Source organism: Trichosurus vulpecula, chromosome 8, assembly GCF_011100635.1.
Source record: "Trichosurus vulpecula isolate mTriVul1 chromosome 8, mTriVul1.pri, whole genome shotgun sequence".
Taxonomy (NCBI): Eukaryota; Metazoa; Chordata; class Mammalia; order Diprotodontia; family Phalangeridae; genus Trichosurus; species Trichosurus vulpecula.
The window spans coordinates 171,893,943-171,919,953 of record NC_050580.1 but is presented as its reverse complement, the minus strand read 5'-3'; the positions used below and the strand labels follow the sequence as shown (position 1 = coordinate 171,919,953).

The following is a 26,011-nucleotide window of genomic DNA, read 5'->3' as shown; positions in this document are numbered from 1 at the left end:
TATCAGATTATATTATCATCTAACTACTATCTCTCTCTACCTTGTCCATGATAATATTATGAGATACTTTATCAAAAACTTTGCTAAAATCTAGGTAAATTATGTCCAAAGCATTCTTTTCATCTACTAATTTAGTAATCCTGTCAAAAACATAACAAGGTTATTCTGGCACAACCTACACTCGATGTCATGGTGGCTCTTTGTAATCACTGCATTTCTGACGATTAATAGTGACAATAAGAATGGTTATGGCTGTTATTTAGATAGTACTTTAAAGTTTGAAATTTTGATCACAAATGTCCTGCTAAAAAAACAAAAAACAAAAACAAACTCCAGTATTTCTCGATTGCCTCCAAAATCAAGTATAAACTCACTTTCCTTACATGCAAGTTCCACCGTAAACTGACCACCCTATCTTTCTAGTCTTATATTAGTTCATTTCCATAAATTCCAGTGAAATTGCTCTACTCTCTGTCCTTTACATGTACGATATACTCTTCTATCTCTGCTTTTGCTCACATGATTCCATATACCTGAAACACTATCCCTCACCCCCTTTGCCTATTACATTCCTAAAATTCCTTGAAGCCCAATTCAAATGTCACATCCTTCTTGAAGTCTCCCTTGAATTCCCCTTAAAGGTAATAACTTTTCCCTTTAATCTTCATAGAACATTTGATTACCTCTCTGATGCACCCATCACTCGGTTTTGTCTATTATCGTTTTCTATGTTTCCTTCTTATCATCCTGCTAGATGGTAAGCTTCATGAGGGAAAGGGATTTTGTCTTATCTGAACCTTATATCACACCTTGTATAATGCTCTGCACACACTTTTTTGTTTGTTGAATGAATGAATGAGTTCTGGTGTGTATATATTTTAAAAGTTGACCCAATACTTTGTAGTCCTACAGCATAGTCTTTGCATAAGAGGATAAGTACAAATCTTAGTTACTTAAGACCTGTCCTTCTCCTGATCATCCAAAGACCTGCTTAAATGCAATGGTCTAATTTGAATTTCTTTTTCCAGGCTCAAGTGATACTTCTTATCATCCTTCTCATTGCAATTGCAAATTTCTTCATTGGAACTGTCATTCCATCCAACCATGAGAAGAAATCGAGGGGCTTTTTTAATTACCAAGGTGAGTGCTGCTAAGACTTTCTGATTTTTCAGGAGCCTTCATCATACTGTTTTGGGAACTGAGAACAAACATGAGTGAAGGTCAAGTGCAAGTAAGTAGACTGCAACTACCATGAAACGGCAATACAATGCAAGCTTCTATGCGTCTTTCTTCCTGGAAAAAAACACCCAAACATTTCACTCAAAATAGCTATGATAGCAAGCATTTGGATATTGGTTTAAGGTTTGCAAAGCACTTTACAAATATATATTTTTTAATTTGACCCTCACAACAACTCCGAGAGGCAGGTACTATTATTATATACATTTTACAGATGAGGAAACTGAGGCATAGAGAAGTTAAGGGACCTGCTCAGGGTCACACAGCTAGCTAGTAAGTGTTTGAAGCTGGATTTGGATTACTGATTCCATCATTCCATCCACTGTGCCACCCTGCTATCATAACTTATTCCACTGTCCTCTAGGATCTTGAAACTATATTAAGGCACTAACTAGGTTTCCAAGCATAAAGGAATCACAAAATCTCTAAGTTGGATGAACCATCTAGAAGTCATCTTAGTTCAACTTCCCATTGCATGTAGGAATCTTTTTAACAACCTCTCTGACAGGTTATCTTCTGGGTTTTTCCTGAAAAGCTTCCTGTGACAGGGAACCTATAAAGCTGCAATCACAGGAGCCTGCTATGGTATAATCGCTGGTCATAAAGTTCATCCTTTCTCTTTATTAACTTCCAAATCTCTTTCACCAACTCCCAATTCACACATATCCATCCAATCTGTCCCACCTGCTCATTCTTGCTTACTCAGGAATCTCTCTGCTTGCTGTGTATGAACTGTGGGCTGGGGGAAGACACATCAGATTTGGAGTCAGAGAACTTAGATCATAATCCTGGTTCTTCTACTTCCTACCCAGGGAACCCTGGGCAAGTCTTCCTGTATCTGTATGAATTTCTTCAACTGTAATAAGGGTGTTGGACTAGACGATCTTTAAGACTCCTTCCAATCTAAAATCTCTGTTCCTATAATGCTGGGACTTCTGTTTTCTCACTTTCTTATAATTTTCTTCCCTTCTTTCCCTACTACATTTCCCCTTCTCCCTCCATCCATTTACAGTGTGTATGTGCATAGGTACATGTGTGTACATACGTATGCCTATGGGTACACGTGTGTGTGTGTGTGTGTGTGTGTGTGTGTGTGCATGTCGAGAGACAAGAGTACTGGACCTGGAGTCAGGAGACCTGATACTTGCCCTACGTATCTCAAAGGACTGTTGTTAGGATCAAATGAAAGGAAAAATCCACTATATAAATGAGTTGTTATTTTCTGTTTTAATGCTTCCTCCAACCCCCTTTTTTGTTTCTTGCACATAAGTTTTCCTTTCCTTATGTACTGTTATTCTTTCTGCCTTCAGGAATCTTCTGATTTCTTTTCCTTTTTATTTCTGCTTCTCCAGTTTCTTTTTTCTTTTTCTTTTTCAACCTCTTGTTCCTTTCCTCCCTTTTCTCCTCTACCATGCTCTATTTCCTTTCTTTTTTTTTTGGAGGGGGGAAGGCAGGGCAATTGGAGGTAAGTGACTTGCCCAAGGTCACACAGCTAATAAGTGTGTCAAGTATATGCGGTCAAATTTGAACTCAGGTCCTCCAGACTCTACTCACTGCACTTCTCCAGTGCTCTACTCACTGCGCCACCTAGCTACCCCTTTTCATTTTAATAATGAACTAAACTCCATCCATATTTAGGACAATTTGTGTAGGTACATATGCTAGTGATCATAATAAGATCATTTCTATAGTTCTTGGAAACTTTCAAATAATTTTCCTTGCAAAAATTCTGGGAGGTTCCAGTATTATTGTCCCTGTTTTATGGATGAGGAAACCAAAGTGCAGAAAGGATAACTGACTTGCCCAGGGTGACAAAATTAGCTGAGACTTAAGCTCCGCTGTTCTGACGCTAAAATGATTGCTGTTTTCCACCACACAATGGCAGGTTTTTATAATCTTACTCACTTTAGGGCAGAATACAATGTCAGGAAGCTTAAAGATTTGGGATTCTTCCCAAGGGGAGATTAGTCACTGAAGTAACAAGAAGATCTCATTAGAAGATAGTCTTCAGCTATAAGATCATCTGGAGTCATAGACCTCGAGGATATCATTCGAGTGAGGTTTCAGCACATTTACAAATGTGTGTGGTAGGTATATCTGTGCATATGTAAATGTACACATGAATAGGACCACTGTAGTTTAGTGGCTAGAGAATGGGGTCTTCTTAGGAAGAGTCCAGTTCAAGGCCTGCCTTTGCCAAATGTGGGATTTGACAATGGGCAAGTGATTTAAACTCTAAGTACCTCAGGCAACTCTCAGATAGTATAAATGGCAGTACAGGTGCCATTCATTTAATTTACTTTTAATTATTTAATTTATTAAATTATTTTAATTATATTTAAATAATTGTAGAAATATAAATTGTTCATGGATAAGCGGGGCCAACATAATAAAAATGACAATTTTACCTAAGCTAATTTATGTATTCAACACCATCCCAATTAAATTACCAAAAATTATTTTACTGAATTAGAAAAAAACAATAACAAAATTCATTTGGAAGAGCAGAAAGTCATGAATATCAAAGGAACTAATGAAAAAAATGTAAAGGAAGGAGCTTTAGTATTACCAGATTTTAAACTATACTATAAGATAGTGATTATCAGAACTATATGGCACTGGCTAAGAAATAGAAAGGTAGATACAATTTTCAGCAACAAACAAATATAGTAATCTTGTATTTGACAAGTATAAGGATTTAAGTTTAGGGGATAAGAGTTCATTATTTGGTAAAAATTGTTAGGGAAACTGGAAAACAAATCTGCATCAGAATGATTTTTCTCCTCAGGAGTTCCCTATACCTATAGTATGAATAGGTGAAGTATTAAAAACACATACACACACACGCGCGCGTGCGCACACACACACACACACACATACACACACACACATGCACACACACCCAGATATAAATGCACAGAGTATATATTAAACATTTACTATGGCCCAGGAAAGGTATAGGTGCTCTATCCCTTCCTAAGAGGCAGTATCATATGGCAGAAAGAGCCACAAATTTAGTCAGGTGTCCTGGATCCAAATCCTGGCTCTCTTAGTTACTATCTGTCTGACCTTAGGAAAGTCATGGCATCTCTGTGGGCCACATTCTCCTTATATGAAAAAGAGGGGCTTGGACTGTATCATTTCTAGGGACTCTTTCAGTTCTAAATTGCCTGATCTTTCTATTGCGTGGGGACAAAAAAGTTAGGAAGCTTTATGCATGGGGACAAAAAAGTTAGGAAGCTTTAACCCTGGTGAGACCCGGCATTGCTGAGGTATCGGAGGGGGAAGGGGTATTTTCTGAGGACATAAACTGAGCAGGGTCATAAACTAAGTTATGGTCTCATGGCAAATATGATGTTTAATAGGAAACTGACCAAGTCCACCAAGCTTATCTTATTTTGGAGCTAGGAAGTATATTAATTCAGGTTTATAGAAACAAAAGGCTTTTAAATTTTCCTAACGTATGAAGAGTATCCAAGTAATAAATTTGCCTGTCATCTGTGTTGCAGCATCTATCTTTGCTGAAAACTTTGGACCAAGCTTCACAGAAGGAGAAGGTTTCTTCTCTGTCTTTGCCATATTTTTCCCAGCTGCTACTGGCATTCTTGCTGGAGCTAACATCTCTGGAGATTTGGAGGTAGGTTACCTTCTCTGATTTGTAGTTCTAGGGTTGTGGGAGTAAGATAACAGATATTTAGTAACGAGAACACTATATTCCATTTCAAGATAGAAATGATTGTGCAAAGTCATCTGGTTATTTTTAAATGATCTGGAATTTAATTGTTAATTTTCTATGCTAGTTCTAACTCCCAGAATGACAAACCCTTTAGTCCTCTAGTGGGAAAACTAAGGCATACTGAAATTTTGAGGAATCTACATTAATACATTTTTAAAGTAAAAAAAATTATTAAATTCTGTTTCAATGCAGTTTTAAAAACTTATGCACTAATCATCAGCAAAGAAAAGAAAAAAAAGTCTTTTATTTAGAGATATCATTTTGGTATACTTAGAAAACCCCAGAGAATCAGCAATAAATCTAATTGAAAAACTAATAGTTTCAAGAAATGAATCCATTAAAATTTTCATCATTTCTATACAGTGCTAACAAAAACCAGGAAGAAACAATTAGAAAATAAATTCCAAAAAGAAGCTAGGTGGCACAGTAAGTAGAGTACTGGTCCAGGAGTCAAGAGGACCTGTGTTCAAATCCGGCCTTAGACACTTGACACACTTACTAGTTGTGTGACCTTGGGCAAGTCACTTAACCCCAACTGCCCTGCCTTCCCCCCTCTGAAAAAAAAGAAATGGAAAAGAAATTCCATTCGAAATAACCAAGAAATGTGCAAAATATCTGAAAGCTATCCTACCAACACACATAATATAAATAAAATTATAAAAGTTCCTTTCTCTGTAAAGATAATGGTCAACTCGAATAACTGGAGAAAGATTTGCCATTCATGGCAAGGCAAACGTCAATTTAAAATGACAATACTACATAAATTAATGTGGAAAAATACAAGTGAAGTGGCATAGCATGGCCAGCTTTCAAATTATATCTGATGCTGATTAAAACACAGTGGAACAGACTAGATAAGGAAGAAACAAAAACAATCAAAAATAGCATCCTAACATTTGGTAAATGCAAGAACATAAATTACTGGGAGAATGACTCCCTTTTTGACAAGAACCACTAGAACAACTGGAAAACACTTTGGCAAAAATTCAGTTTAGACCAACAGTTTACATCCTATACCAAAATGAACTCAAAATGAATATGTAACCTGAATATAAAAAGTAATACCATAAAATATTAGAAAGGAATGAGAATATTTACCTTACACATCTATGGTCAAGGGGAGAATTCTTAACTAAGTAAAGGATGGGAGAGATCATAATAATAAATACATAATTTTACCACCCAAATTTGAAAACTTTTGCACAAATATAATCAGTGGAGGTAGAACTAGAGGGGAAAAAGAATGAAAAAATATTTGCTTCAGGTATTACTGATAAAAGCCTGATACCCAAAATATACAGGGATTTTAAGGAAATACACAACACCAAGAGACATTTCCCAGTGTTTAAGTGGCCAAAGGGAATAAGAATTGCAGATTTAAAATGACTACATGAAACCATACCCCAGATTACTACTAGAAAGAGAAATTCAAACCAAGACAACTTCAAGGTTTCACTTCACGCCATGCAAATTGGCAAACATGGCAAAGGAAATGGAAACAATAAATATTGGAGAAATGTGGGAAGATGGGCATAGCGGTACACTATTGATGAGGATGTGAAAGGGTCCAACGATTCTGGATGTCAATTTATAATTATGCAATGAAAATGGTTAAACTGTCTATGTTCTTTGACCTAGTGATCCTACACCAAGGAAATAAAAAAACAAAATAGAAACCCAGAAGGTACCAGAATATTCATAGTAGTACTCTTTGAGGTGGCAAAGAACTCTAAACAAAATAGAAGACCATCGGTTGTGGAATTGCTGAAAAAATGATATATGAATATAGTGGAATATTAATATGCAGTAAAAAATAACAAGCATAAGGAATGAGAAAAACATGGGAAGAGATAAGTGAAGTGATTGAGAGTGAAATAAGCAGAACAAAGAGGATAATATACATAATATAAGTAAAAATATCATTGAACATTGAGTACTTAAAGGACCAATTATAATTGAAAGACCTATAATGAAGTATTCCTCCCTATTCATGGCATTGCATACAGGTGGTGTACTACTAGAGCAGAATATTATATACATTGTCTGATATGTTTATTTGTATCAGGTGGTTTTGCTTAACTGTTTTTGTTCTAAAGGAGTGTGAAGTTGGGAATGGTTGAAATGATAGTGATGTAGAGGCAGAAAGGACTAATAAAACATATCTTTAAAAAAGTAATACTCCAGCATAAGCTTATATTTACCTTCCCATCAACATTCTTTCTTGCAGTGATTCCTTAAAGCAGTCCTAGATTTAAATTTTGAGGAAATGAATTTTTTTTTTCAGTGCAGGCCTTCAACACTGTCACACTATGCCTTCAGGATGTAGAATAAGGGTCCTTCACCTTCTTTTGTGTCATGGATCCCTTTGGTCTGAAGCCTATGGGTTCCTTACGATAATGTTTTTAAATGCATAAAATAAAATTTGGTGTTACAAAGTAATAATTAAAAAAATACAAGATTTGTGTCTGTTTGTTTAAAAACCCCTGATCTTGAGGCTGCCATAGGCCAATGATCCTTTGTCTGAATATATTCCCCATGCCTGGTACAGTGCCCAGCGGATGGCAAACAGTGCCTAAATAGTGCTTGTTGATTGAATGCAGTGGCAGAATTATCCCATAAGACAAATTTGAATTCAATAAAGAGCAAATATTAATGATAGTAATGGTAGCAATAATTATATTTGCATAGCTCTTTATAGTTTTCAAAGGCCTGTCATTTACACTAATTCAATTGGTCCCCTAAAAGAATACTGTGGAGTAGCCCTTATTATCTTCAGGACCAAGAGGCATGCCATGAAGACATAGGCAGAAATAATAAGCTAAACTGTGGTTTTATGGCAAGTGTGACCTTCACTAGGAAATCAGACAAATTCAAATTAATAAAGATGAGGAAAATGGGGGTCTAAGAATTTAAGTGGTCTTGCTGAAGGTCATCCAGCTAAGAAGAAACTGAGCTAGAATCGAAATTTAGGTCATCCGATGCCAAGTCCAGTGTGCTTTCCATCGTCAAGTTACTGTTAATGACTGTGGTTTTACACAATAAAAGTAATATAAATAATAGGGGTGTCAATTATGAAAAGGACAGATAAGTAGGCTCCAGTTTATAGCCATTATACCTGTAAAACTCCCTTGAAGCAGGTAACTGATGGCAGAGTGGGAATATTCTGTGCCATACAAAATCAAAGACTATACATTCCCTTTACTCCAATTCAATTCAAGGAATATTTATAAGATGCTTATTATAGGCAAGGCACTATACTGGGCACTCAAATCAAAGCCCCTCCTCCCATAAAAAACAGTCCTTGACATCAAGGAACTTATACTCTTCCAGAGAATACAAGATATAAGGAAAAAAGGAAAATAACGAATAATTCGAAGAGAAAGAGAACACTAATGAGAGGAATGAAGAAAGGCATCCTGGGTAGGAGGTGGCACCAAAGATGAGCTGTGAAGGAAGCTGAGAATTATAAAAGGAGTTTCAGTCATGTCAGAAAGCCTGTATAAATGCACTGATCCAGGAGATGGAGGTTGGATTTAGGGTATGCCAGGTAGGACCATTTGGCTAAAATACTGTTTTTCAGTCATGTCTAACTCTTCATGACCCCACTTGGGGTTTTATTGCCAAGATACTAGAGTGATTTGCTATTTCCTTCTTCAGCTCATTTTACAGATGAGGAAACCGAGGCAAACAGAGTTGTGTGACTTGTTCAGGGTCATACAGCTAGTAAGTGCCTGAGGCTGGATTTAAACTCAGGAAAAGTATTCCTGATTTCAGGCCTGTCACTCTATCCACTGTGCCACCTAGCTGTCCTTGGCTAGGATATAGAGTAGATTCAATAAGTCAGGAAAAGCAACTGGAGTCAGATCGTAAAGGGCTTTAAATGGCAGGATGAAGAGCAAACCACCGGAAATTTTTGAGCAAGAGAGTGACATAGTCAGAAAATTGTTTTGGCATTCAATCAGGGGAGACAACACGTACCTATATAAGTACATTAAAAATGCAAAAAAAATAAGTAAAATATAATTTTTAAGGGGCAGGCATAGGCAGCTGGCTAGAAGAGGGAGAAGGAAATCAGGAAAGGCTTTATAAAGGAATGTACATAGACTTTAGTGCTTGGAAACTCTGACGAACAAAGCAGGACTCTTACTGCACAGTTATTGTAAGCCATCTTTAAAATTAAAGACAATTCATAGGGATCCAAGGTGGCATGTGGCTACTAAGGACTAGCTGAATGCCAGACACAAATGAGAGTTCAGTCTCATGTTCCAGGCAAAAGTAGGGTCAGCCAAAGATTACAATGACCCTGGCTCTGTAAAAAGTACATGCTGTTATATTCAGGCCCATCAAAATTTTCCAGGGATGTGCCCAGTGTCTTGGAGTAATGCCAACATGATTTTTATACCAGCTTAGTTTTGCCCCTTTATAGGCCTCTTTGCCACATGTATTGTGTAAGACACAGCTTCTTGTTCCAGCGTGGTGAGACTTCTGTCTTTTCCCACACAAACTGAACCAGCCTAGCTTATATTTTTTCAAAGCCTCACCACTGTTTTGTGTCTTAGGACTATGGGGTTTAATAAAAATCTTTGACATATGAAAAAAAAAATTTGTCATCTGAGTAGTGAATGAAAACGTCCCCCATCCTCACAGCTTGCTACTTTTGTCAGTTGGTAGATTTTTCTAGAATCAAGATACAGGGTTCTTTTTCTGCAGATTTACAAAGACAGAATAAACTCCAGATGATCTCATTTCCCCACTTTATGCCACTCTTCTTTCATCCTCCTACCTTTTTCCCCCTTCAAGGACCCACAAGACGCTATCCCCAGAGGAACGATGCTAGCCATTCTGATCACCACCATTGCCTACATAGCGGTTGCTATTTGTGTAGGTAAGTAACAGCAATAATAGCTGAAATTCATCTGGTGCTTTGAGATTTACAAAGAGTTTTACACACATTATCTCGATTGCTCTTCACAACAGCCTAGTAAAGTGTGTCATTATTAGCTCAATTTTTATAATTGAGGAAAATAAGGCTTATAGAGATTAAGTGAACTTAAGTCCCTCCCTGGTGACACAGTATCAGAGGTCAGATTCAAGACTTCCTGCCCCCAAGCCCAATGTTGTTTCCTTTATACCATTATGCACCAACCTTCAGATTATTCTCAGTGTTTATTGGAGTCTCCTACACTTTCTGTCATGCTTGGGCTACAGAGGATAAAGCTCTCAAAATCTGCAAATTATTGAAAGCTACTGAGTTTGTAAATTGTGAAATGTCTTCCTCCCATTATTATCATCCTGGCAGCTTAGTGTTTTGATTATAATTGTCATAGTTGGAGAGAAACAGACAGACAGATAGCTAGATAGCTAGTAAACAAGCAGGCATGCGGAAAGATGGATAGCTATAGATACTTATTAGTGCTAGTTCATATTATTATATATGTATTAAGTGCATGTATATATTTATATGTCTATATATAGATACATGTATCCATATTTTCCTATACAAATAGATGTGGATAGAGGTGTGTGTATCTATTTATCTATCTTATCAATATATACTAGAGAGCTTAGTTTTGCTACTTCAGATATTGACCCCACTACCACTAGGAGAGGCATAAAGGGATTTAGGTTGCTTCCACCACCGTCATCCACTCCTGCCTGTCAGGTGGGAATAGAGTTTATGTGAGGATATCTGGGAAAGGCCAGAGTAACTGGGGGTTGAGGGAACAGTGGGATTGTAGGGAGGGCATGGAATTGGAGCTAATGACTCTGCTTTCTTTAAAGGGAAAATTTCACTATTGCCAATTGTCTGAGCATTCTAAATTGACCCAGCCCCCCATCAGTGCAGGAGACCTGCTCACATGGCTCACAGGATTTTGTGACTTTTTCTGCTATGGTAGCACCTGTTGTTTTAATTCCATCATTCCCTGGCAGCACTTAATGTGAGGGAGACAGAAATCATATTTCCAAAGCTATAATCAAGAAAATCCATTCCTTCTCAGGAACAAATTAATGAGGAGGGATGGTTGTTGAGGGCCAAAAAAAAAATTCACCAAAAGCTAAGGATGCTATAGAACCTGACTGAGCAGCTCTCAAAAGCGGCCTGAATTTTATTCATTCCCTGCTTGCTTCAAGAGTGTTTATCCCCCTTAGTTTGACCTCAACATACAAAAGAGATGAAACAGGTCGACTTGCATACAGAGTCACAAATAGAAACTTTTGCACCACCAAACACATCCAGAGTAAGCTGAATGAATTTTGAATTCTGCCCTCGTGTAGGTGGGTGGCTAGGTGGGGATGGAATGGGGTAGAAACAGACCTTCAGATACTAGAGAAAAGTCATTGCTGGGCAAGCTGCCTTGTGATAGGTAGGGGAAGAGGGTGATAATGGGAGAAATAGAGATAAGAGACCTCCCAGCTGCCCATTTGGTAGCTTTCTATTTGAATCGTTCTTACCAACCGAGGTACAAAGCCCTATGGCTTCTGAGCTACTAAATGACTACAAGTACTGTCAGAGCTTTTCAAATTCAATAACCCAGGGCAAAGAGCCCATCATCCCACCCTAGTGGTGTCTGCTTGAAACTTTTCCTAAATAACTGTTTTAGGGATGGGGAGATTTCCTGAATATTCAGATATCTTCAAGCAGCTAATGGTGCAGTGGATGAGGCCTGGGGTCTGAAGTTAGGAGCCCCTGAGTTCAAATTCACTAGCTGGGTGACCCTGGGCAAGTCACTTAACCTCAGTTTGTTTCAGTTTCCTTGACTGTAAAATGAAGATAATAATAGCCCCTAGTTCACATCATAGTAGATACTGATTAAATGCTTTTTCCTGTTCCCTTCCCCATCTAGAAAAGACATTGTTTTGGTGATTTGGGGGCTTCTATGATTTTTTCTTCTTTTTAAAAAATAACATTGAAGCAAAAATATGTTTGAATTAGATTTTTCAGAAATGGGTTTCCTTTTTAACTTAGAAAAGTCAAGGCTGAGGTCCTACATCAAAGACACGGACCATGTCATAGATGTCTCAGGATCTCTGAATTAGAAAGAACTTCATAGGTCATTTAACCCAACCTATACTTGAACAAGAATCCTCTTACAACAAGAACTACAAGTCATCATTTGGCTTTTAATTGAAGGCATTTGGGGGAGTTGTGTGGGGCCCCTGAGGCAGACCGTCCCACTTTGGTAGAACTCCAAATACTCTTCACATCAAGACTAAATCTACTTCTCTCAAATTTCCATCTCTTGCTCCTAGTCCTACTCTTTGGAGTCAAAACTCGTATGTCCAATCCCTCTTCTACATGGCAGCCTTTAAATATTTGAAGAAAGGCATCATGTCCCCCACTAACTCTTCACCAGGCTAAGCATCTCCAGTTCCTTCAATGGATCCTTCAGTGGTCTAGCTTTAAAATCCTCCACCATCTGGATGTTTTCCAGTTTATCCCATGCCACTAGGAATGGCTCCAGCACCAGCCAGACTACCCTAAATGCCATATTTTCCCATGGGCCTCTGGGGTAATGTGTATTCCTTGCAATTTTTCTCATGGAGAAGAAAGAACAGTGTAGAGCAGTGGTGGACTACTCCTGGAAAATGCTTAATGATATAGAGCCATGGGAACTTTTCTGGACTGCTTTGCTAAAATTTCCTGCTTTCAGAGCACCGAAGAATCTTAGACACATATCCTAATCTTCCCATTTTGCAGGAAACCAATGCTCAGAGAGGTTAAGTGAATATTTCAGGTGACATGAGCTGCAGGTGAAAGAGGAAGAATTTGAACTCAGCACTGCTGACTCTGAATCCAATGTTCTTTTCTAGTGTGCCCACACTGCAAGGGGTGATTTTCAGCTGAAGTGGTTCCTAACAATTAGAAGGAAGGGTTCAACAATGGAATGAATACCACTTTAGCTGTGTTGCTGGTTAGGAACAGTGACATTACTGCATTTTTATCATTCATAACCAAATAACTTCAAACCAGTTAGAATAAAATCCTCCATATGGTTGACTTCTCTTCTCCAAATTCTCCCAACCCGGAGGACATGGCATTCTTTATCTAAGAATTGAGAGATCCCTACTGGGTCAAACAACTGAGTGAGTATCTGGCTGCTGGCCATTTCTCAGAAATGAGAAATCAAGGATGCTCAGTGAATAAGGGGTGGAACTTCTTTTTTGATGTTTATTTTCAAGAGCTCCTTTCTTTTAAAAGAGTTCGAAGAATTTTATAGCTATTATTTATTATGGAGGAGGAGAGGCAAAAAAAGAAGCAGCATAAGATATGGTCTCAGCCTTCCAGGAACACAAAATCTAGTTCAAGAAACAAGAAATAGACACATTAAAATTAAACTAATGATGCAATATGGTAAAGGATATAAATATGGATCAAATGAGTAGCACAGACTGAATGAATGAATGAACAAATGAATGAAAAGAATTTATGAATTGCTTACTCTGCAAAGAATACTGTATTAAGAATACAAATACAAACGTGAACTAGTCCTTGCCCTCAAACAGTTTACAATACATATAGTGGAGTGGAGGCCAGGGAAGGGATTTGGGGTCTGGAAAGCCCCATAGATGGTAAGTGGGACAATAGGGCAGTCAATTGGCACACTCTTTCCAGAGTTGATGGTGATGTGTTCTAGGGATTTAGAGGAAGGGGAAGTGAGAGCTGAGCGGGAATCTTCAGGAAGGTTTCATAGAAGATAAAGATCCGAACAGGCCTGGTCATAGCCTAGAAATAGAAAAGAATGCCTCTTCAGGGAACCCCAACTGGACAGGATGTTTATTTTTTAATTAATTATTCCCTTTCCTTTCCACAGGAGCCTGTGTTGTCCGGGATGCCACTGGAAATGTGAATGACACAATCATCTCTGGTATAAGCTGCAATGGCTCAGCAGCCTGTGGTCTGGGCTATGATTTTTCCAGATGTTTAGACCAAAAATGTCCATATGGGCTGATGAACAATTTCCAGGTTTGGATTTTTATTTTAAAACTTTTGTTGTCCTTGGCTGATTGGACTTGAGTTGCCTTAGTTCAATGTACTTGTTAAGAATTGTATTCAGAAACAGCTTATCTGTGATCAATTTTGTCTAAAAGACCTGTTCTTATCAACTCTGGGTTCTTGCCAGTCCTAGAGTTATAAAGAATCTCTGGGTAGGCAAATCATTTTAGATAACAGGAATTCAAACTGGAGGAAATCTGAGAGATCATCTAATCTAAGGCTTTTATATTTTGGATGAGGAATGTCACAGAACAAGTAGAAGTGTCAGGATTTTTACTCAATTCTTCTGACTCCAAACTTAATATTTGGAGCAACCCTCCAGCTTTAGTTCCAATTTGCGGGTGGTGGGAAACTCCCCAGGGAATCTGGGCTCCACTGGAGAAGACTGGGACCTTGGGACCAATATAACTTACCCAAAGCTTCTCTAGATTCAAAGCAGATCTCCCAGGGAAGGTCAAGAGTTGAGAGTGTGCCCTCCAACCCACCAATGGCCATATACTCACTCCTTGGCTTGCCTTAGAAGTTCTAAGGTAGGGTAGGGAGGAGCAGACCTAGAATCTGGGGAAATGCGGACTACGTAGGCACCACACAATAGTGACACTGAGTGGCATTTACTAAGAGAAGTGGAACTTGATGAATTCTTTCTATTGTTCTTTGTAATAAACTACAAGGTAAGGGAGAGGGGGAGGGAATGAGGGCAGTGTATGTATCCTTGCTTTTTAAAAAAATTATTTTTTATTTTAGACTTAAATACGCAATAGAGAAAAGAAAAATAAATAGTATTAACTTAAATATTGAAATTTAAATGCAAAATAAGAAAAGAAAAAATCATGTCATATACACAGCAGAATGTAAGAGAGGATTCAAAATATATAGCCATAAATTTCCATTTCAAGAAAGCCTATGTAATAAATACTACAGGTTGTGTCGAAAGCTATCCACCTTTGCTTCCTTGTAAGTTTTCTTTTGTTCTCTGCTGTGCACTTTTTACTTTGTTTCTCCCACCCCACCCCCACCCAGAAGGCTACAATTATGTGTATCCTTTCTAATAGACTTGATACAGCACGAACATAGATCACATAGTAGGTTGGCTATTTCCCCATGTTATTGTCTTAAGCAGAAAAGAGAAGATAGTAGTATACAACATAGAGAGACTTAGAGCACACCAAAGCAAAAATCGGGCTCAATCATAACATTTTTTATCTAAACACCTTAATGCAAATTCACAGACATTATTTACTTGCCTTCATATTTTAAAAAGTGCTTCAGCCAATGTCACCAAATATTTAAGAGTTGAAATTATTTACCAAATACCTATTTATAAAGTGTACTTACTATATGCAATACAAAGCACAAAGCAAGAAATAATGAAGTCAGTCCCTTGAGGAGTTTATAGTCTAAGACATCCCATAATGACAGTGAAAGTAAGGATGCACAAAGATTAATTGAATATATAAATTAAGTTGTTTGCATCTAAGCAAAATAATTTAAATTCATTTAATGTAGTGGTAAGAGAATTAGAAATAAGAGGAATTGGATAATGGGACAGATCACTCCATCCCCGCTACTTTCTTTTTAGTGGAGAGAACAGCCAAGTTCTATGATTTATTTCATTGATATGGGAAAGTCTCAGCATTGGAAAGTCCCTCCACCAATGCCACAAATCTTCAATTTAGAATCATAGATTTCAAGCTACAAGGGTCCTCAGAGTTCGTCCAATTCAGTGCACTAATTGAAACATAAGGACAATGATGCTCAGAGAAATTAAGTGACGTTGTTATACAGTTACTGAGTCAGGCGAAGGACTTGCACCAAATTCTGTGAAATTCTAAATTCAACCCTCCATCCAATGTGCCAGCTAACTTTTGATCTCAGAGAGTTCCTGGAGGCAGGGAGAGTGACTTTCCCAGTGGTCACAAAGCTAGTAGGTCTCAGCGGTGGGCCTTGAACCCAGATCTTCCTTATTCCCAATCTACTTCTCTACTATCTGCTAAGCCACTACTGCCTGTCTTCTAACTAATCAAAGAAGGCTTTGGGGATTGAGGGGGAAAGGCATGGTGTTTTACAGAGTGGAAGACATTCTGAGGATCAACTATAGCTTTGGAAAAACCTGTGAGATGACCGAGGAATTGACTAGAATAAGAAGGAATGTCTGAGAGTCGTCATGTTTACAGGCAAAAAGGCTTAGAAACATAAATAATTGTCCCAAGTGGCTGGCTTAAGGAGAATTTCTTATTAGTCAACTCTTAATGAATCTATTATCTATTAGAACTGTCCAACAAGGAAAAGTAAATTAGCTCAAAGTTATTTGCTATAAAACTGGACTTAACTGGGCAGATCTCATTTTGTGTCAGACTGTTCAGTAAACACAGAGAAAATAATGAGATATTGAGTAATTGAATAATGAAATAGAAAATATTCTTCCATGGGCACGAAGAAGAGAAACTGAAATATAAACATTATAACATTATAACTCTATTCCCAAAGCCTTATTCATATGTCATATTTTGTTAGAATGAACTTCCTATCATCTAAGAAAACTCAATTATACCAAACAGAGGAAAGAACTAGTAAAAAAATCCTGGAAGCTTTTGAAAGGAAAAGAGAAAAACTATTTAGAAGCCATTTGCTGAGAAAATGGAGCTCTAGGAAGTGGAAAGAGAAACATTTGTCTTAGGAGCTGATTTTTTTTTAATCAAGGATCTGAGTCCTGTTCTTTACATTTATTTGGTAAGCTTCCCTAGACACCCTTCTCTTACTGTTAATGGGAACTGAACACATGCAAATATATGTGTGTGTGTGTGTGTGTGTATATATATATATATATATATGTATATATATATATGTATGTATGTATATATAATGTTCTAAAAGTCTTAGTGTAGTTTTAAACTAAAATTTACACATTTATGCACAGTGTTGTAAAGGAAAACCTACCAGCATGATTCAAATTAGTTGTTATAATCATCACTATATGCTTAATATATCTGTAAAATAAAGCAGCTGAATGGAAAGTCAATAAGAAAAACTACTGGGAGTTGTGAGGAATGAAGGGGCAAACATAGAACTCTTATACCAAACTAACTATAATTTAGCCAAACATTGACCGTCCCAACTTCCAGAGGGATACCTTGCCCCACATCCATTTCTAATCTTGGTCTAGGGTCTCCATCTACCTTCTTTCTCCTACCTTTGAGTCATTTCTCTGTCAGTAGACTGAAAATTTACTACTCATTGGGTAAATTTTGGATTCACTTCTGGTTCTAATTAGGTCTATAATAGGGTCCTGTCCACATGACCATTAATGACTTCATCAAAAAGCCCTAAAGCCTCCCCTTCTTTCCCTGTTTCCAACCTTGTGTCTCCTGTCCTATCTCAAGCCAAACTGGTTTTCCCAGTGGAGGGCATCTTCCATCATCCAAGATAACAGATGTACTTTTCTGATATGGCGTTGTACGGCTTTTTTTATTCTTTTTAATTGATCTTACATTATTTATTCTAAGTGTTGCTGTTTTTAGCCTGGTGTCCCTCTCTCAACTAGGCTGGAAGTGCAGTGGCCACCTATAGGTCCAATTCCAATATTCGTTGGCATGAGAGTTTTAACTTGCTCCATTTTTTTAACCTGAGTCAGGTCAGAGGGACTCAACCATGATGCCAGACTTAGTACAGATATCCCAATCAGGTCTTCCCTTACTGCACCTCAGAACTCTTGAACACAAGTAATCCACCATTCTCAGCCTCTCCCAGCAGCAGGGATTACGGATGTCGATCACCATGCCTGTTCTATTTATTCCTCTTTGGGTTAGAGACCCCTTTCTTTCTCTCAGGTTGACATTGTTTCTCACTTGGTTCCTGAGATATTCAGATTTCTCTAGAATCTGCTGATGTAGATGTAGACATTTTTCTTTTCTTAAATTCATCCAAGACAGTAGTTAGTTTTTTCCTAACTCTAGGTCAAGAAAGGGTCAAATGTTTATTGAAGAATAATAGATAGGGTAGATTTGTTATCTTGAATGGCTGAAAGTACCTTCAACTGGGAAAACTAATATGACTGGAGATTGGGTAAGGGACACAAGGTTGAAAACAAGGAAATAAAGGGAAGTTTAAGGGCTTTTTTTGTTAGCATCATTAATGGTCAAGTGGATGGGCCCCTAGTATAAAACTATGAAGAACCAGAAATGAGGAAGCCAGGCTTCACCCACTGATTAGTGAATATACTCGGGCTACTAGTATAGACAAACAAATGAGTCAAAGACAAGAAAAGAACCTCTCAGATAGAAGAGAAGATAGAGGGAGACCCTAGGTCAAAATAAAAAACAGATATGGAACAAGGCATCCTATGCAAGTTGTACCAGCCACATCCAGTCTGTCTGGATTATGGTGATTTTCATGCAAGATTTTTCAGTAACTCGTTTCTTTGCTATTTTGTACTTTTACCTCCAATTATTTAATAAAGTCATTTTGGGGGGTGAGAATCCAGCCATCATCTTGGTCAAATTTAAGAGATAAAGAAGTTTTGTCCCCTCTAGGTCAGGAAATTCCAGAGAAAAATTAATATCCCAGAGACTAAGTGAGGGCTAGTGGTAGTAAAAAAGAGAAGGGACCCCTAACCCAATTAGATCAGGAGAGGGACCTTAGAAACAATCTAGTCTAACCCTCTCATTTTATATATGTGGAAATGAGGCTTAGAGAGATTAGGAAACTTGCCCAAGGCCACATGGATGGAAAAGAGTGGCATTGGAACCCAGGTCCTTTGAGCCCCCAATCCAGCATTCTTTCCACTATGCTAGGCTGCCTGCATCTGATGATCTGAACCACCCTACCCATAGTGCCCAAGACAGTGATGAAAGTATAATGAGGACAGTTTGGTGATCAACATCCATCTGCAAGTTCTGTACCCTTCTTCCAGGAGTATTAACCTTATCCTTACCTGAGCGTTTGTTCTCTCAAAGGTAATGAGCATGGTCTCAGGATTTGGACCCTTAATCACTGCTGGGATCTTCTCTGCCACCCTCTCCTCTGCTCTGGCCTCTCTTGTCAGTGCACCAAAAGTTTTCCAGGTACTGTATCCCCAGAAACATGATTTTCTTCTCATCGTTTTCTCTCTGCATGGATCTAGCTAAAATACTTATTCTCACTAGCAATCATTTTCAGAAACATTTTAATGTTTGCATCTGGCCCAAGTGCTCTATCTGCCACATATTCAAGATGGATGCAAATAATATAAAGAATGATAAACTACAGATGCTAACCAGTGCTACAGTATTGTATGTCACTTAATCTTTGAGAAAATCTCCTTGTTTAAGAGTCACTTCTGGGTAATGACTGTGTGCAGATATAAATGACTGATTTCTCTCCTTTTTTCCATCAGGCTCTTTGCAAGGACAACATCTACAAAGCTCTTCAATTTTTTGCAAAAGGATATGGGAAAAACAATGAGCCTCTAAGAGGATATATGCTCACATTCATTATTGCGATGGCCTTCATTTTGATTGGTTAGTAGGTTTCTTGGTAACACTAAAAGTCAAGAAACATTTTTGAGTATGAATTTGGCTTTATTTTCAGATTTGGAAAGTTAGTTTGTGGTAAAGTTGCATGGTTGAGTGGAAAGAACATTGACTTTGTAGCCAGAGAATCTGGGTTTATATCCTGCCTCTGAGGTCTATTACCTCTGTGACCTTGTGCAAGTCACTCAACCTGGGCCTTAGTATTCTTATCTATAAAATAAGAAGGTGGACTTGAAAGTTTTAAATCCATGCTTGTTTTCTACCCTACTTTGGGATATTAAGCTTGCTTAGGAAGGAAATGAGAAAGTATTGAATTTATACAGGACCAAGGAGACATCTGGCAACCCTTTGAGCCCAAGAGTATAATGACATTGGTCCTCTGACTCTATATAACTCCTAATTTTAAACTCATGCTCTGAATCAGAGTCTCAGAGTTGGAAGGATCTCGGAGAACATCTTATACAAACCATGCCTGAATAAGAATCCTCTATACCAGGGCTGGAGAACCTGTGGCCTCAAGGCCACATGTGGCCCTCTAGGTCCTCAAGTGTGGTCCTTTGACTGAAGTTTGGATTCAGTCAAAGGGCCACAGTCAAGGACCTAGAAGGCCACATGTGGCCTTGAGGCTGCAGGTTTCCCACCCCTGCTCTATACCATACTCAGAATGTGGTCATCCACATTTATGGTTTGAAGACTTCCAGAGAAGAGAAACCCACTCTAGCTTGAGATAGTCCATTCCACATTTGGATAGCTCATTGGGAAGGTTTTCCTCTCAATTTTGATTGGTTCTGTTGTCTTTTTTTTAATCCCAAAGAAAGGCCCAGATTATACCTACATTTGACAAAAAAAAGTAAGCTCATTGAAGGTAGGGACAGTGTTTTTTATACACTGGGTTACATGTAGGGATACGTATTAGGATATCCATTTATCTCAAATATAGCACATTTTCCACTTAATAAATGCTTAGTAGATGTTTGATGAATTAAATTTAATTGAATCTATGTAACCATGTCTTGGAAATGGGCAAATGAGTGTCAAAATCTAGGCTTGATTATCTCTCCTTCCTAAGCAAAAGATATCTGTAAAATCACCTTTGGGTCAAACCCACCAGCTTCAGCCTGCATTTTCCTTGCTCCACCATAAGCCATGTCCTCATTAGGGTCCCTGTGTCTGGGACAAAGCATTAACAGTATAGGCTGTAAAAAGCCCTGCCACCTGTACATGTGTACAACATGCAGAACAAACAATTCCTACCTATGACTGAATTTAATTAACAGACCCAGTCCCATCACTCTCCCACTGAAGAGAAATTTGACCATAATTCCTGAATCTTTACAAATTACCAAAGATAAAGCAAATATTGCTCTTTCAGATTTCTATATCAAAGAATAACCCCAAAGAAGAAAGTCTAACAATGTCTCACTTATCTGGCATCCTTGGGGATATTTTCCATGTGATTAATTTTTCCATATACTCGATTTAATTTTCATCATTTGATAGAAATCTTTCTAGAATGCATGACATACTCCTCTACCTTCTTAAGCAGCACCCACTGAACATCTTTGAACTTTTTTGATGACTAAGAGCCATCCTCATTACCATCGACTATTCTAATATGCTACAATACAGTACTTTGCCAGTTGTTCCTTTGGTTGTCAATGTATTCATCAGTGGACTGCTTTGTAAAGCACTGCCCTTTCTAATTTCCTCCTATTTTTCTATGGTCCTAGAAATGATAAGGCCAACATTATTGGAATTGTGCGTACATTGGGCTAATAAGCTCTAATGAAGCCCTTAGATCTTCCTGATTCCTACAAAGTATACCAACTTTGGTGCATGGACTTTGTGACAGTTATTACAGAGTCTTGGCAACATTTAAAATTCCATAACCTTCTGCTTCTTGCCTGTGTTCCAGATGGTAGCAGTTGCTGGAAGTCTTACTTCTAGATAAATGAGGAGTTACTGAATGACATTACCTATATCATATATACCACGAGCAGGGCTGAGATTAAGATCTATATATCCTCTCATTTCAAACTGGCTGAACTTTTTGGCCCTAAATATACAAGTAACCCAGAGGAATATATGCCACACAGGGCTCTATAGTGATATAGAATAAGATATGATCTGCATCTAAGTTTCCTTAAAGCCAGGACCAATAGAATTGAAGCTATGTTCAGGAGTACTGTAAATATTTAATAACTCTATTGGTGGAGGGGGAAATCTGACAAGACATTTTTGAGTTTAAGCTGCATTATTAACATTTTCTCCATCTCTTTCTTAAGTCTAGACAACAAAACAATCGATCAAGCCCCAATCTATAATATTTGCTGATTTCTGAGGTGTAAATGTTCACACTGAAAATTTAATAGTCTGTTCTGATGAGCTAGTTAGAGCTAGTTCCAGCACAGCCACGGATATGTGCAGAGATCTCTAGGACTGGGAGAGCCTGGTTCTCTAGTGTTTAAATCATTTATCAAAAAGTCTGCATGAAGGTTTTTAAGACCCATGCTTTACCTAGTGCATTATCAAATTGAACTGAAGAAAAGGTGGGCTTTTCTTAGTGTACTCACCTTTGAGATACACTGTGAAATAGGCAGTTTATCTGCAACTCCAGTCTTCTCCTTCTCTACTGTTTTCATCCCTTCACAATCCTGCCTCACCCACCTTTTCGTGCTTCTAATGACCTCTCCCTTTGTCAAAAATTAAACTTTTAAAATTAAAGCTTTAAAAACTTGAAGCTTTAAAAATTAAACTTTAAAAACTTGGATTAATTGGGATTGTTCTTATAGTAATCAGTTATACTTTAGTGCAAATTGAAAGCAATGAGTTGTATTTCCCAAGAGTATTTTTGTTTTAAGAGTTCTTCCTACCCCAACCCCAACTGTGAAACAAAAGGCTTTGTCGTTTGTTCAATTCAGTTCAACAAGAATTATTAGTCAAGTGCCTACTGTGTGTCAGGCACTGTAAGGATGGGGTACATAGATTAAAATGAAAATAGTCCTTGACCTGAAGGACCTTGTACTAAAAAAATAATCCTAAAGAATTCAATTAAAATTCTAAAATATTAGAAACGTTAGTGAGCAAGTAGTGAAAATATTCGAGGGAGGCAGTGAGACTTCCCAGGCTTCTGAAATCACACTCTGATTAATGTCAGCCCTGTGTTTATAGAAAGCCATAACCAAATCCATTAGATGGATTCATTAGATCAGGGATTCTTAACTTGAGGTCTATGAACTTTTCTACTAAAATTGATAACTATAATTCAATATAATTGGTTCCCTTTGTATTCTTATGTATTTTATTTTGTGCATTTAAAAACATCATTCTGAGAAGGTATCCATAGACTCTACCAGACTGTCACAGGTAGCCATGACACCCAAAAGGTGAAGACCCCCTGCATGAGACAGCTAATATATTATCAAAGGTCCTCTCTCACCAGTACTTGGGGCTTCATGATGAGCACTTTGGTATAGAAGAACAAACATTAGGCTGGGAATTAAGAGAACTGGGTTCTAGTACTTTGTATATGTGGATCCCAGTGGACTAATCCCTTCCACTCCTGGGATCTTACCTTTGTATGGCCAGCATTAAGCATAGTACCTGGAACATAGCAAGCATTTAATAATTTCTTTTTCATTGATTGATTAGAATAATAATAATAGCTAGCATTTATATGGGACTTTAAGGTTGCAAAGTGCTTTGCATGTGTTATCCCATTTGATCACTGGAAAGTTTAGATAGCTAGAATTTATATAGATATCTAAATAATAACAAACACGTATATAGCACTTTAAGATTTGCAAAGCACTTTATAAATCACATCTCATTTTTTTCTGCATGACAACCCTGGGAGGGAGGTGCTATTGGTAGCCTCATTTTCTAGATGGGGAAACAGAAGCAGAAAACATTTAAATGACTTGCCCAGAATCACACAGCTATTAAGGGTTTGAGGCCAGATTCGAACTCTGGTCTTCCTAACTCTAGGCCCAGCATTCTATGCACTGTGCCACCCATCTGACTCATAATTTAGACTAAGTAACATTTAAGGCCCCTTCTATATTTGATTTAACAAAGCATCTACTGTACGCAAGATACCATTCTTGACCCGAGGGATATAAAGATAAAAATCAATAATTTATTAAGCATTTACTTGGCCCCAAGGGACTTATATCTAATATTCTATGAACATTTAATTGACAGGAAAAGTGTACAAATTACTTGGGCCATTTTGGTAGTCTCTTTTATGCAATAGACATATAGAATCTACATGGTTTGAGTAGGAGCTTGCTCCAAGTAGTCTAGGAGAGAAAGGAGACAGGGGTGAGATGACACTTAAGTTTCCTTCAGAAACTTAAGGATTTAGGGAAATAGCAGGTGGTGAACCAGTACCATTACTGTATTTCAGGGCAAGGTTTTGGCTGTTTTCCCCTTCAGTCCTCTTCTCAATCTCACCCATGTTTGCATTGGGATAAAATGATCAACTGCCCCACCTGCCTGCTGGCTGCATTTTTTCTTGCCAGCTACTCTATAAAAGATCCAATTGATTATAGACTTCGAGTAAATAATGCAGCCCTGAAGAAAAATCTCCAACTCCTTAAATTTTGACAGAGGCCAGCTACGCCATTAGTAGCTAAATAAGGTCATGTTTCAAGGTTATAATAGTTGTTCACCCCTAGATTTCATCCTTCATATGTCAGCACCTGATTGTGTTTTTCTTCCACAGCGGAACTGAACACCATTGCTCCCATCATCTCCAACTTCTTCTTGGCTTCATATGCACTTATTAACTTCTCCTGTTTTCATGCATCTTATGCAAAATCTCCAGGTAAGCTGAGTTTGACGTTTCAGAATGAACCAAAGAACCAGTAAACTCTTTGTCTCCCACCTCTCTTTTTCCTGCCTCCTCACTCCTCCCTTCCAAAAAATCAGAAGGATAACCTGCTTGCACAACTGAATTTATAAGCATCTCTATACTTATATCTTGGTGGTGGGCAGTGTAATCCACTCTATTTTGGTGAGTTGGGGGATAGCTTCTGAAATTGAAGGGGAAATCATATGAGCAATGGCCTTCTTGACCAACCGTAAAGTCAATTTTCTCCTGCTGCAATAAATTATTCATTGCTAGAGAAACCACATTTATTTCAGCAGTAGAAAAACACCACTATTTATTTCCAGGGTGAAAGTGACCAAAGAAGTGGAATAAATGTATATATTTGAAACTTCCATACTATCAATTTGCTTCTTGCCAGTGGTACAGAGGAGAAGGATGAGTAGCTTCCATAATCACCTACTGAGGAGAGTAAAGGCAGATCCATGGTGGACAACCATCATTCAAATACAGATGACCTCTATATATTTCTTTACCTGGATTAATAGTGGCTCAAAATTGTAAACCAAAGAGTAATTCCTCACCATGCCACATTCTCCCCCCACTGTCAGTACTTCTACCACTTTCTTCCTTCCATTACCCAAATCTCTACAACATTAATGGGACAGGAGTCAAAAGACTTGAATTGGAATCCTATCTCTGCTACTTGCTTCTTCTTTAGTTTCACCTGTGTTTATGTGTTGGGGGTAACGGGACAGGTAGAAAGGGGAAAAGAAAGAAGCATTTATGAAGTGCCTACTACAAACCAGTCACTTGGCTAAGTGTTTTACAAATATTATCTCATTTTTATGTGAAATATTATCTCACGACAACCCTGGGAAGGAGGGGCTAAAATTACCCCCATTTTAGTTGAGGAAACTGAGGCAGACAGCTATTAAGTGACTTTACCAGAGTCATAGAGCTAGTCAGTATCTGAGGCCAGGTTGGACTTCAGGTCTTCCTGACTCCAGGCTTGGCATTCTATCTGCTTCACCTCCTGCTACGTCTAAGTGATTTTGGACAAGTTTTCACGTCTGTGAAATTAGAACGTTGGATTATAATGGATTTCTAAGGTTCTTTCCAACTTAGATGACCTCATGGTCCTAATTTTGACTTTCAGGATTGCAATTTCTTCAAAGCAGTGCTTTTTGACTATCAGGCAATTATCACTGAGAACCATTTGTGTGATGTTGAAGCTTCTCCCCCTTCTTTCTTGCCATCTCCTTTACTAGAAATCTGATTTGAAAGATGTCTAACCAAGACATATAGACCCTAGGGAAGGGCTGGGGAAACCCTTCTTACAAAAAAGTTACTGATCCATAAAATCAGTTTAGGATGATGTATATAAAAATAAAATTACATTTAAAAACATTATATTTAATGGGTAAGATATCTATAGTTCTGGTTTTTTTAATTCAACAGTAAATATGCATTAAATACCAACTATATAATAGCCAAGGCATTGTGTTAAGTGTTAGGGATGCAAAATTAAATAGGCTTCCCTGAAGTAATTTACAACCTACTAAGTAGTAGAAGACATGTACAAATAATCATAATGTAAGTCATAAGGTGATAATGAATAACAAAGCATTTATTAAGCACATAAAATGTACCAAGCACTGATAAAAGTATAAGCAATGTACTGCCAAAACATTGCCCTCCAT

The 26,011-nt window shown here is 37.9% G+C and overlaps 1 protein-coding gene across 3 annotated transcripts in view; it reads left to right on the top strand.

Annotated features, from left to right (window-relative positions):
* The window catches only part of SLC12A1 (solute carrier family 12 member 1), a 130,470-nt gene that overhangs the window by 30,304 nt on the left and 74,155 nt on the right, over positions 1-26,011 (top strand). For all 3 annotated transcript variants that reach the window (XM_036735330.1, XM_036735328.1, XM_036735331.1), the window contains exons 7-13: positions 1,029-1,140; positions 4,749-4,876; positions 9,776-9,860; positions 13,789-13,940; positions 18,923-19,030; positions 19,342-19,465; positions 24,204-24,305. In XM_036735330.1, coding sequence (XP_036591225.1) covers positions 1,029-1,140; positions 4,749-4,876; positions 9,776-9,860; positions 13,789-13,940; positions 18,923-19,030; positions 19,342-19,465; positions 24,204-24,305 — 811 coding nt within the window. The remainder of the gene's footprint in view (positions 1-1,028; positions 1,141-4,748; positions 4,877-9,775; positions 9,861-13,788; positions 13,941-18,922; positions 19,031-19,341; positions 19,466-24,203; positions 24,306-26,011) is intronic.